Here is a 13868-nt window from a genome sequence, read left to right on the forward strand (position 1 = left end):
AAAAGCAAATAGGGTTACAATCCAGAACTTTCCCTTGATTAATGTGAAATTATTCCTTTGTTGCCTCATGAGTGAGATGTGATCCCTAAGGCACAGGCAGCAGGAATCTGGCCTTTCCTTCCTCTCTACTCCTCCAGGTCTTCTGCATGCTGCAGGACTTTGCACGCACACTGCAGTGCTTTGGCTTTTTTTTTTTTTCCTGCTGAATCTAACCCCCAATATATATATTTAAGAACCAAGGGAGAACAACAGAACGTGACAGGAAAAATGAGATTAAAGGTTCCAGTGCTTCCTACATTCATGTCTGGCAGAGTCTGGATTAAACCCAAAACCATTTGAGACAATTCAACAGACATAAGGCCAATGCAGAAATTCACATGCGTGCCTGTACCTCAAGCCAGTGATGACAAACATGTGCTTCCAAATGTGCTGGTGATGTCACTGCTGTCACCTTTCATCATATTTGTGTTTTGAACACATTTACTTAGGGCTATGAAAGCTTATAAACACTCACTAGATGTGTATGGCTCTTGCCTTAAAATACAACCTAGGAGTATGTATTCTATAAACAATGTCTGAATGCTTACGTGAACTTCCCTAGCTACCATGGAGGATCACCAACATGTGGCACCCAGTCGGGCATAGCCTACTCCACATGCAGACACATAGGAATTCACTCTGTGACTCGCCCTTACTGCTCCTAGGCCAGTCTTCCTGTTAACCCAACTGAATCCTCCAGTCTGCAGAAGCTCCAAGAAGACTCTCACATCTTCAGTGCCAATCCCAGCATCACCAGCCTAATCTAGCTGGGTGAGAGCAAGCACAGAGGACACAGAGGACATCACTGAGGCAAGCACCAGTAGCTCACATCTGTAATCCTAGCTATTTAGGAGGCTAGGATCTGAGGATCATAGCTCAAAGCTAGTCCAGACAGCTTGCCCACAATTATTTCAACCACCAAAAAGCTGAAAGTGGAGCCATGGCTCAAGTGGTAGAACACTAGTCTGGAGCAAAAAAGCTCAAGGACAATGCCCAGGCCCTCAGTTCAAGGCCCAGGACCAGACAGACAGACACACACACACACCTACATACACCATTGGCTCCTATATTCCTTTTTCTTTTCTTTTTTTTCAATGATGGGGTTCAAAATTGGGGCATTATACATGCTGAGCAAGTGTCTTACCACCAAGCTACACCTCAGACCTGCCACTTACAGTCTAAATAGCTTCTCTCTGCTTTTACAAAGCTCCACTCTCTTCAGTTTTACCCATCAACATGCCCAGACAGTCTACAGATCTGCTGAGAAAGTTACCTTGCCAATTTTCATTTGGCACAAACTGGCAAATGGTACTGAACAAGGGGGCCTCTTCCAGGAAGATGCAAGTCCCTGTTCTAACCATCAGAAACTGAAGTGGGCCGAAGGGCAAAGACTGGGCACTGCTCCACTGTCCTGTCAGAAATCCCCGAAGGTCCTGGACAACAGCTTTCTCTCATGTATAGCGACAGTCACCAAACACAGCTGATCATTTGTGCTGGCACACAGCACATAATGAGTGTGCAGTGCTGCAACCTGGGGTCTGAGCTGGTTCTGGCTGTGGCTCAGATCCATGGCCTGCAGTGAATTCCGTATTCTCCCAAATCCCTGCTTGCTCAGCAATAAGACAACAGCAGTGTCCTCCTTAACTATGGTGGTTTTATATTGCGAAGCAAAGTCCTTGCTGCATAAACAGCCCAATCATCCAGAATGTTACAAAATGCCACAAGACATAGCAACCAACACAACAGAATGCCCTGTGGTTGGCTCCCAAGAACACAGGATACTAAAGGATATTTTCCTTTACCTTTTATTCCTTATTCCTTCTGTTGCTCTGACCCAAACTGTCCTGATCAACATCAGTGACCATGGCCTACAGGAAGAATATGTTGATGGAAACAGCAGGCAAGTGTTCCATGCTAAAGGGTGACGCAGTGCCCACCCCAGGATGGGACTCACACTGAAACACAAGATTGCCAAGAGGACAAGTCAGAAGGCCACCCAAGAGCAAAGCCAGAAGCAGCACTAATCAATAGTAAGCATCACTTAGGATGGCATTCAAGTCAGGAATACAAAAAGCTTAGGGTTCTGGAGGGCAACCAAGTAGAAGTCAGAGCAGAACTCTCCCATACTTACCCTCTTTAAGTCCCCAACAATAAGAGGATCACAGACTTCTTTCTTGAAGTGTGTCCTGAAGGCACAGGACACTGAAAGCTAAACCAAATTGGAGTGACAGAAAACACAAATAGCACAAAACAGAGAACAGAAGTAAAAGAAAGCAACCTTCCTTCTCCCAAGACCTACTCTGTAACTGTTTCAAATTGGCAAAGTAGCTGACAGTGACTCAGAGAATCCCCTCCTTTCACTAATTACCTAAATCTGGATACAAGGCAGCTTAAACCGCAGCTGCCCAAAACTGCCACAAGGTGGCAATACATGACTCATTTCTAAGGAGCCCAGGCAACCAGGAAGCTGGAGCAAACTAGACCCATCAATTAGCAGTGTGTCGGTTCTCATCACCATCCTCCCAGGGCTTGAAGGAGACTTGGGAAGGTCTGTTCCAGTGCACTCTTTTGGTCAGGTCAGAACTAGGTCCTTCAAGCCTCTGCAAATGCTTTTAGCCCTACAGCTTTAAATTATAGATGGTGACGTTTGGCCTCTGGCCCGTCTCCTAAAGATCAGACAGACTCAAGATTTATAAACGTTCAAAGAAGCAGGTTCAAGCCCCAAACAAAGGAACTAGAAGGATGGGGAGGAGGAGGAAGATGGGGAGGAGGATGGGAAGGAGGAGAAAGAAGAGAGCCAGAAGGAACCTAGGGTGAAATCTGAGGAGAGAAGAGGGGCAGAAGGAACCGAGGGTGAAATCTGGTGATCTTCTCTCACTTTAACAAAGATAGAAAAATACTTCAAACTTTCATCGCTCCACTCATGTCACTCACGTTCTTTTAAAAATTACCTTAGTGGACTTAACAAAAACAAACTAAAAAGGGTGGAATGGGGACAGAAGCCATTCTTCAGGCAAAAGGGACACTGCTCCTTTCCTGTGCATTAATATTCCGTATTCCTGGGGTGATTTCCACATTCACAGTTTGACTATTTTATAACAGATTTGATGAGAGAGAAGACAAATAGCCTCACAAAGGAAAGATGACAAAATCATCTCACTATTTTTTAGCAGGGTTTTCTCTTTATTTTTATTCTGGAATCTGGTACAAGCTCTCTGCCTTGCTGGAGATGTTTAATATTAACGTCAGGCCACTGTGATCGTGGCAATAGAGTTGGCCAGTGTTGTGTTTACGGTTTTGTGACTGCTGGCTTCAGGAAGATGAAGCTCCTTGTTCAAACAGCAGCCCCTCTAACAGCTCCTGTTAAAAGCAAGGAGATGCTTCACTGCTTAGACGTGAATCACTTCTAGCAGCAAGCAGGGAAGGGAGATGATGCCCAGTTACACTGGTATACACGAGAGGACTGCTACCCGGTGACCCTGGACCTGGGAGCATCACAGGATGCACCTCCTGTTTCACTGAACTTCAACTTTCGGGGGGGGGGTCAAAACATGCAAAAAAATTAGTGAGGGGATTCACGATCAGCCTGGAGAGTCTCAGCCATGCACTCTCGCTTTTATGTTTGGCAATAATTTGGGAGGGTTTTTGTTTTTTGCTTAGAAACATAGTCCAATCCAAATACAAAAACAGCAACTGCTGAGCAAACACAAGACAGCTAGTCCACAGATCTGAGTGGGAGAGGGACTGCTGGACAGACAGCAGGAGCAAGCTTGTCTACCTGCTGCCCAAGGCTCAGTCCTCCTCTCCATCCTCCTTGCTCTTCTCCCACATTCAGCCCTGTCCTCTTCCAACATCCTGCTGTCCTGGCAACTCTGTTCTCTGCTTTGACCATCTCCTCCGTGTGAAGGTCACCAAAGCCAGAACTCCATTCCCACTTTAGCCACTCTGCCAACTGAAAATAACTGCACCTACTCTGCCCTGAAAGGCTGTCCTGTCTGCCATTTCTATACATAATGGCAACAGATTCTGTAAATACAAGTGCTACATTTAACTTGTAGCCAAGTTTCAGAGATCAATACCATATTTTCTAATTAGAAAATTAAATTCAACTTGAAATAGAGCTCTAACTTAGTTTACTCAAAAAATAAAATGGGGGGCTGGGAAGGTGGCTCAGTGCCAGAGCGCTTACCTTGCATGCATGAGGCCCTGGGTTCAATTCCTCAGCACCACATAAGCAAAAGAAAAAATAATAAAAAATAGAAGCTGGGCACCCATGGCTCACACCTGTAATTTAAAAAAAAAGGAAAAAAAAAAAGAAAATGGGAACTGCTGCCTGCATTAGTGTCCTTCAAAGGGCTTCCTCCTCTTCTGAGGAAATGGAGAGGAATGTGAACTGAGTTTGGTGGCTCACCCCTGTAATCCTAGCTATTCAGGAGGCTGAGACTCCAGGATCTGGGTTCAAAGCCATCTCAGGTAGGAAAGTTTATAAGACTCTTATCTCCAATTAACCACCAAAACAAAACAAAACAGAAAGGCCTGAATTCAAGCTCCAGGAACCACACCAAAGAGAAAAAAAGGAGGGGGGGAGGGAAGGAGAGAAGGAGAGAGGGGGAGGGAAGGAGGGAAGGAGGGAAAGAAAGAAGGAAGGAGGGAGAGAGGGGGAGAGGGAGGGAGAGGGAGAAGGAAAGGGAGGGAGATCTGCAAAAGGCAGCTCTGTGCCAGTGCTGGTCAGGTAACCCTTCTCCAATGGTTCTGCCCAGGATCCCTCTGACTTTTCACATCCACAACAAGACCATCTCTCCCATACCAGTGGCACCACTGAGCGCCTGCAGTCTGCAGCTTGATGGCCTCAGCTGCTTACACGGCTGGCTTTAAAAAGCTTGATTGCTAAGTACAAAATGAGTAGTTTGCAATTCTTCCCCTGGAAGCTGGGGTGCCTGTGGTGCTGCATACTTGTGCCTCTGCCACAGGATCGAGCTGTGGTAGAGGCGACGGAGTGCTGCCAAGTGTGTGTATGAGAAAATGTGTATTGATTTCTTCTTTCTTATAAGGGAGCACAAAGCATTGAAGAACAATTGCTCGTCTTTGCAGCGTTTCCCATTCCACACTAGAGACAAAGGCCCAGCCCCCACACCCTTGAAAAACAGAGGAGAAAGCACAGGAAGTGTCGGGGCCACCATAGTCTGCAGGCCTACTACTGGATCGCCTCAGCTATCTAGGCTCAGGTAATTTCCCTCTCAGGCTGATGTTTCCTCATCTATATTGGAGAAGAAAGACCCTCCAGTCTTATTTACCTTTAAAGTGGAGGTGCCCAGAGGGTAAAAGAGTTCATATTTATAAAGTGTTCCACTCCCCACAGGGAGACATGGATAAAACACAAGGTGTGGCTATGGCTCATTCCAGGCCTCATTTCCTGGGTAGTTAGTAACAGCAGCTCCCAAAACAGGTGCTTCCCAGCAACTGGACCTCAGTGCACACTGAAGCAGTGCCTTTTTCTACAGATCCTTCTTGGTTTGACACTTAATGCCAACACTAAAAATCACAAAAGGTAACTATACACAATGCATTCCAGAACTTCTATTTGTTTCTTAAATCATGAAAGCAGTCCAAAACACTGATCTGAAGTATAAGTGATCATCATAAAGTCCTGCTGGTGCTCTCCATGAACCAGTAATTTGTAGGAGGGTTGCCAAAAACCAAGCCTGGTACAAACATTACAGACAAGCTGGCCAGGAGGATTACTGCAGAATATAGAGCTCAGGAAAGTGATTGAAAAGTAAGAGTACTCTTAGAAAATCTTTTCCCAAAGTTCATCCTAGTAAAAAAGACCTCAAAAACCTTCTAAGTGAAGGGCTAGAAACGAGAAGCCCACAAACCACACTCTTCCTTTCTGGTGCCTTTCCAACAAGACCATGAGCTACGAATAAATTAAAGGTAGGCTCTCAAACTGCAATGCTCTAGAAAGGAGGCACACACCTCAAAGAATGAAGAGGCAACCTGGTGCTGAACACTATGTAATATGGACATAGAGCAAAGGGTTCACAGAGCAAAGGACAGTAAATAGAAGGAGTCAGATGACCCAGAAAGCTTTTAGCAAAAGAGGCAAAAATCCTTCTTCTCATCAATCTTTTAGGATTGTTAGCAAAAATAATCACAGCAGTCAGTTTGTGTTTAGCCTTCTAAGCTGAAGGCCTATGGGGGAGTTTTGGAAAGGAAGTCTATAATTATTTATAAGATGGCATAGATATGGATAGGTCTGTATCATAGACAAAGGGACAATGGCACAATATACAGACATTGTAACACAAATGGTTTGTTTGAATAAATATCTGTAAATACTACGTTTAAAACAGTCCTTTTTCAGAAATAAAGAGTATATTTATTCTCTAGAACTGGTGAGCAAGAATGGCAATTTAAAAGGAAAAACACTAATCTGAGTACCAGTGACACATCTATAATCCTAGCTGCTTAGGAGGCTGAAATCCAGAAGAGACAGCCCCCTCTCCAAAATAACTAGCAAAAAAGCCAGGCTGGAGCTGGGGCTCAAGTGGCAGAGCACCAGCTGAGTGAGTAAACAAACAGGCTGAGCAAGTGTGCGGCCCTGCATTCTCCTCCAGTACTGGCCAAAAAGAAAAGAAAACCACTAAGGCACACAGAGAGGATATCTCAGGGTTGTACTATACCTGAAGACCAGAGAATATGCCATTTGTTCAAGAATTCCAAGCCAGTTCCCAAGCTCTGAGCAGGCTGACAGCACTGAAAAAAGACCCCATATAAAGTCTTGCAAAAATACTTGTGCTACAAAAAATGCTACATAAAGCAGGATACAATTAGAATTAAAACAAATTATTTCAAATGTATAAGCATAATGCTTTGATAACACCAGATAGAAAATTATAATAAACATAACCATATCTTCTTTAACTTGTAAGTTAACACTCTTAGCAAGGAAAAAAAAATCTTATAGTGTTTTTGTGAAGCATTGGGGAGGAACATGCAAAATGGGAGGATTCAGCAGAGAAAGAGCCATCCACCAAATGAGGTATGGGGATCATAAGAGTCCTCTGGCAAAAGGCTGGTAACTTCAAATAGTTATGAACACCTCCACAGGAAAGGATGGTAGAGGACAGGCTGGGAGCCCCTCCAAGTTAAGGAAGCAGAATGAAGACAGGAACGGGAGGAGGACATGTTCTGGGAAAGCAGGACCCCACCCGAATGGTATGAGGGCATGCTGTTCCAACAGATGACAAAGACAAGAAAGATGGTAGCAAGGAAACCAAATACTGAAGGCCTTCAGTGTGGGATCCAGACTATGAGTTGTTTTACAGCAAACAGGAGTGGATGTGAAGAAGGCAAGTCTGGACATATGCAGAGCCCATGAGGTCAAATTGATAGTTAGAGGCTGTTAGGGTGATAAAAGTTTGGACAAGAAAGATCTGGACTCAAACAGAAAGGAAAAATGCAAAATGGAGGACACTGAGCAATATGCTGTAAAGAGACAAATTTCAAGTTTATAGTGAAATGCATCAGACAACAACCCAGTGCTTCCTACTGTAAGTCCTATTATTTGCTATGTGACTTTCTTTTTACAAATAAGTGATGACACAGCATACTAAAATAGAAAATAAAAACTAACTCTTCTCTATTGGCAATGGCACAATGACATAGCCTCACAAGGCAAAGACATGGTGAAATAATCTAGCCTATTAAGAATCAGTCAAAAGTTCATATATTTGACTCAGATTTACTCAGATTCTAAGATCTTCACTGATTTCTATACAAATATATTCACTGAAGCGAAATAAAAATAAACAAAAGAAACTGAAATGTCCAACAATAACAAATATCCCATAATGAAATATCTCATTTTTGACATGATCTTAAAACTAATGGCAGTTCCTTTTTTTGGGGGGGGGGCCGGTCGTGGGGCCTGAACTCTGGGGCTGGGCGCTGTCCCTCAGCTCTTCAGCTCAAGGCTAGCACTCTACCACTTGAGCCACAGCACCACTTCCGGCTTTTTTCTTTTTGCTTATGTGGTGCTGAGTAATCGAACCCAGGGCCTCAGGCATGCAAGGCAAGCGCTTTACCACTGAGCTACCTTCCTAGCCCAACTAATGGCACTTTCATGTGAGAAATTTATGGATAAAACCACCTGGTACAATGAATATAGATTAAAGTAACTATAGCCAGGTGGGTACCCCGACTCACTCCTGCAATCTTAGTGAATCAGGAGGCTGAGATCTGAAGATCACAGTTCAAAGGCAGCCCAGGCAAGAAAGTCTGTAAGACTCTTATCTCTGATTTACCACCAAATGAGCTATGGCATAAGTGGTAGAATGCTGGCCTTGAGGGGTAAAGTTCAGGGACAGCGCCCAAGCCATGAGTTCAAGCCTCAGGACTGGCACTAAAAAAAGAAAAAAGAAAAGAAAGGGTAAATAAAAACAGACTCTGCTAGGGGGCAAGGACATATGCATATATAAAAACAGACAAAGAAACCCATTGAAATTGATTTTAGAAGGAGCAGAGGGAATAAGGGAAAGAAAGAAGGTAAAGTTGACAGGTACACTGTATGTGCATATGGAAATGTCACAATAAAACCTATGTGCAACTAATATGTGTTAATATTGACAAAAATAAAAAAATAGCATTAAAAGGCTTATAGGGGCTGGGAAGGTGGCTCAGTGGTAGAGCCCTTGCCTTGCATGCCTGAGGCCCTGGGTTCAATTCCCCAGCACCACATAAGCAAAAAGAAAAAAAGCCGGAAGTGGTGCTGTGGCTCAAGTGGTAGAGCGCTAGCCTTGAGCTGAAGAGCTGAGGGACAGCGCCCAGGCCCAGAGTTCAGGCCCCACGACCGGATCCAAAAAAAAAAAAAGGTTTATAATACAAAGTTAACTAGGAAAAAAAAGATGCAAACAACTATGCATGTCTATACAAAAATACACAAAAAATTATGTGAAAAAAATAGCAGAATGTCTGATGAAGTTTTCTTTATCCTTTTTGTATTTTCCAAGTTTTCTTTTGTTCTTTGTCAGTCATAGGACTTGAACGTGGGACCTGGGCACTGTCTCTGAACTCTTTGCTCAAGGCTAGCGCTCTACCATTTTGAAACATAGCTCCACTTCTAGTTTTCTGGTGGTTAATTGGAGATAAGAGTCTCAGAAACTTTCCTGCCCAGGTTGGCTCTGAACCATGATCATCAGATCTCAGCCTCCTGAATAGCTAGGAGTACAGATATGAGCTATCAGCACCCAACTCAAGTTTTCTTCCAGAAGCATGCACTGCGTATTTGTGTGTGTGTGTGTGTGTGTGTGTGTGTGTGTGTGTGTGTGTTTGCCACTTCAAGATTTTTGCTAATAATTGGAGATTAAGAGTATTTTGGGTATCTGCCTTGGCTGGTCTTTGAACAGAGATACTCAGATCTCAGCTTCCTAAGTAGCTAGGCAGCTAGGATTACAGGTGTAAGCCATTCATACTTGGCTCAAAAAGTGGTTTGTTTTGCAGTGCTGAGGACCAAACTACAAGGCAACAGGTAATTCTACCACTGTGCTACACTCCTAGCTCTACTGAGAGGGTAGTGGCAGGGTTTGTTTTTTGTTTTACATTTTGGAAATATAATTTTTTAAAATAATTTTTTATTGAGATTAAGTGATTACATAAATTTCACAGTATTGTGAGATAATGATACTTAAAGTCAAACACATTTTAACCTTCACAAGGCAAATTGTCATTATCATGGTCTATAGTGTTACTGAATTCTATGAGCTTTGACAATGCAACTATTTCTTCCACATTGTGTGATACATACATTTCTTTCCTTTTGCTTAGTTTAAGCTGTTCCCTCTTTCCCTCTCATTCCCTCCCTCCCATCACTGGGTAGTGGAGAGGTTTAAACTGAAAGCTATGATCGTGCTTGCTGGCTTGCTTGGCTGGTGCTCTACCACTTGAAACATGCTTCGAGTGCACATGCATTGTTTTTAATCAGAGGATAAAAGATAGTGTCTTTAAGGAAGTTAGACATCTGTCTAACTCTCGCAGAGGTGAATTATAAGAACAAAGTGACTGAATATGATGCATCAGAATTCAAAGCTGATTATAATGCCTAGGATCTAACCAGAAGAATTAGAGCAGGTTTGGGAGTTAATGAATCCATACTAAAATGTGAATGACTGATAGGACACGGACACACACACACACACACTTGAACTCAATGACTGATAGGACACGGACACACACACACACACACACACACACACACACACACACACACACTTGAACTCAATGACTGATAGGACACGGACACACACACACACACACACACACACACACACACATACACACACACACACTTGAACTCAAGGCCTAGACACTGTTCCTAAGATTTTGTGCTAAAGGCTAGCACTCTGTAGCTTGAGCCACAGCACGACTTCTGGCTTTTTTGGTAGTTAATTGGAGATAAAGTCTCACAGACTTTCCTGCTGGGGCTGGGGCTGGGTTTAAACTACAATGCTCATATCTCAGCCTCCTGAGTTGCTAGGATTATAGGTTTGAGCTACTGGCACCCAGCTGGAATATATTTTTTATGAAAGAAAAAAATCTGTTCTCTCTGATGCGTGGAAATTAGATCTAAAATATACTGAGAGATGATATACAGGACTCTAGCTACTCACACACAGTGAGACCAAAAGAAGATGCTCTTAGAGGAGAGAAACACAAAGAATGCCGAAGTGTCTCTTCATATTTATAGAAAATAACATACATATTGAAACGGACTCCAAGATATGGAAACAAGAGACCTCTTTTTTTTTTCTTTTCTAAGTGTGTAGTTTTTCACAATTCTGTCTTCTTTATCTTATGTATGATGCATTCAAGTGTCCATCTTTGAATGGGCTGGGGGATGTTACAGAACTTGAGGGAAGAAGAATGGAAAAGTGCAGCAGTGGAGCTCACTGGATAGTGATGAAAGCGACAAAACTCATGGGTGGAGACAGGAGGGAGGGATTGGGAGAAAGTGAGGGAACAGAAGACACTGCATGAAAGGAAATGTACTCATTACCTGACTCATGTAATTGTAATCCCTCTATAAATCACCTCTATATAATAATAAAGTAAATTAATTTAAAAAGAATAAATTAAAACAGCATATTATAGTCAGTTAACCCTTTGTACATTGTTATAGAAAATTCTCCACGGGTTTGATACCAAACTAGAATAAATAAATACATAATTTAAAAAAATAACAAGTTACAGGAATTGAGATACAGCTGCATACTTTTTTTTTTTTCTCAGTCATGGGGCTTGAACTCTGGGCCTGGGCATTGTCCCCCAGCTCTTCAGCTCAAGGCTGGCTTTGAACCATGATCCTCAGACCTCACCTCTTGAGTAGCTAGGATTACAGGAGTAAGCCACTGGCGCGCCCGGCTTCATCTGTATACTTTTTGAATGTATGTATGAAGTGTGAAAATTAACAAATGAAGCTATTACAGTTAGTTTGGGAATTGGAGATGGTAAGTGACAGAGAGGTGAGTCTGATCAAGATACATGATATGCATAAGTGGGCATGTCAAAATGTCCTTTGTACAACTAACTGATGCTAATAAGAATAAGTACTTTTAAAAAAAAAGAAAGAAAAAGGAAAAAAAGAAAAACACTCAGGAAGCTGAGAACTGAAATTCACAGTTTGAAGCCAGAGTAGGCAGGAAAGTCCATTAGACTCTGACCTTCAAATAACTACCAAAAAAAAAAAAATGAAAGAAGAGATGGGCACCAGTGGCTCATGCCTATAATCCTAGCTACTCAGGAGTCTGAGATCTGAGGATTGTAGTTCAAAGCCAGCCCAGGCAGGAAAGTCCATGAGACTCTTATCTCCAATTAACCACTAGAAAACCGAAAGTGGCACTGTGTCTCAAGTGGTAGAGCACTAGCCTTAAGCTGAAGAGGGCAGGGACCTGCCCAGGTCCAGAGTTCAAGCCCCACGACCAACAACAACAATAAAAAGGCAGAGGAGCTATGATCCACAAAAAAAGAAAGAAAAAAAAAACCTCAATCAAAACAACTTTAAATTATTTTCTAAAAAAGCTTTTAATTGAAAGGTGTGTACATATGGGACATATGGATATATACAACTTCCCTCTGGCACATTATTTCTAATATTCTAAAAGCTTGCTGATTTCTTAGAAGTTGCACCACATGCACGTACCAGCTCTATTACTTGATGTTTAATCTGGGCAAGTTACTTAATTGCTCCATGCCTTAGTATTCCCATCATAAAATACGGATGTTGAGCATTTCACAGGTTTCCTATAAGGACTGAATGAAAATGTCCATGAAGGGCTTAGAGCAAGTAGATGCAATGTTGTTACCCTGCTCATCCCTTGCCTAGCACAAACAGGATGGCACACTTAGGTGGCTGAATCAGAGCAAAGAATGACTACACTCAGAAATGGAAATGGCATATATTTATTAGCAATCTAATGCCAGCTCAGTGATCATTGTGAAAAACATATTAATAATATGTATGAGTGACTAATCTAGACAAAGGTAAAAATCTTAGCTATCTGCCTACCCACTTTCAAGTTACTTAAGTTATGATATAAAAGATACCTGTAAGATATATTTGAGCAGGTGCCAGTGGCTCATGCCTGTAATCCTAGCTACTCAGGAGGCTGAGATATGAGGATCTTGGTTCAAAGCCAGAGCAGGCAGGAAAGTTCATGAGACTTTTTTTTTTTTAATATATTTTTTGGGTCCAGTCGTGGGGCCTGAACTCTGGGCCTGAACGCTGTCCCTCAGCTCTTCAGCTCAAGGCTAGTGTTCTACCACTTGAGCCACAGTGCCACTTCCGGCTTTTTTCTTATGTGGTGCTGAGGAATCGAACCCAGGGCCTCAGGCATGCAAGGCAAGGGCTCTACCACTGAGCCAACTTCCCAGCCCTCATGAGACTTTTTTCTCCAATTAACCACCAGAAAACCAGAAGTGGTGCTGTAGCTCAAGTGGTAGAGTGCTTGAGCTGAAGAGCTCAGGGATAGTGCCCAGGCCCAGAGTTCAAGCCCACAACCAAAAAAAAAGATATATTTGAACAGCCAATAACAAAAGCTTTAAATAGCTGTTTGTCAAAGCTTATAGAATTCACAAACATTACAGACCACGATAATGACAATTTACATTATGAAGAAAATGTGTTTGCAACTTATAACTAAGTATCACTATCTCTTACTATACTGTGAAATTTGTGAAATTTATGTAATCACTTAATCTCAATAAAAATTATTTAAAAAAAAACACAAATCCTTAAGGGAAATATTTATACTCAATTAAGATATGTGCCCGAACAATTAACATATACTAAAAAAAATACAGGAATATAAAATGGGTCCTGTTTGGGTGAGGGTATAAGGCAGGAAGGTCAAAATATTTTATGTACGTATATGAAAACAGAACAATGAAGCTTGTTGAGATTGGCTTGGGAAAGGAGGAAGAAGAAAGAGGGGATGAGAGATGGAGTAAGTCTGATCAGGATCCACTATATTAGCTGGGCACTAGTGGCTCATGCCTGTAATCCTAGCTGCTACCCAGGAGGCTGAGATCTGAGGATCGGAGTTCAAAGCCAGCCTAGACAAGAAAGTTTGAGAGACTCTTACCTCTAATTAACCACCAAAAAATCAGAAGAGTGCCAGCCTTGAGCAAAAGAGCTCAGGGACAGCACCCATGGTTCAGGGCCCATGACCAACAAGAAAAAATAAATAAAAAAGGTAACTATATGTGTAGATGAACATGTCAAAATGAAACATCTTCATACAAGTAATTAATACTATTTAAAACTGTAAAACAAA

The 13868-nt window shown here is 42.3% G+C and overlaps 1 protein-coding gene across 3 annotated transcripts in view; it reads right to left on the reverse strand.

The window, feature by feature from the left end:
* Aatf (apoptosis antagonizing transcription factor) overlaps positions 1 to 13868 on the reverse strand; it is a 101726-nt gene that overhangs the window by 6539 nt on the left and 81319 nt on the right. Inside the window, exon 12 of one of the 3 annotated variants that reach the window (XM_013013453.1) lies at positions 1842 to 1907. The exons of 1 other annotated variant lie outside the window; for it this stretch is intronic. In XM_013013453.1, coding sequence (XP_012868907.1) covers positions 1842 to 1907 — 66 coding nt within the window. Of the gene's footprint in view, positions 1 to 1841; positions 1908 to 4228; positions 4259 to 13868 lie in introns of all 3 variants that reach the window. One more of the 3 variants, XM_013013455.1, reaches the window with a different exon arrangement.

Source organism: Dipodomys ordii, unplaced genomic scaffold (genome assembly GCF_000151885.1).
Source record: "Dipodomys ordii isolate 6190 unplaced genomic scaffold, Dord_2.0 Scaffold19, whole genome shotgun sequence".
Taxonomy (NCBI): Eukaryota; Metazoa; Chordata; class Mammalia; order Rodentia; family Heteromyidae; genus Dipodomys; species Dipodomys ordii.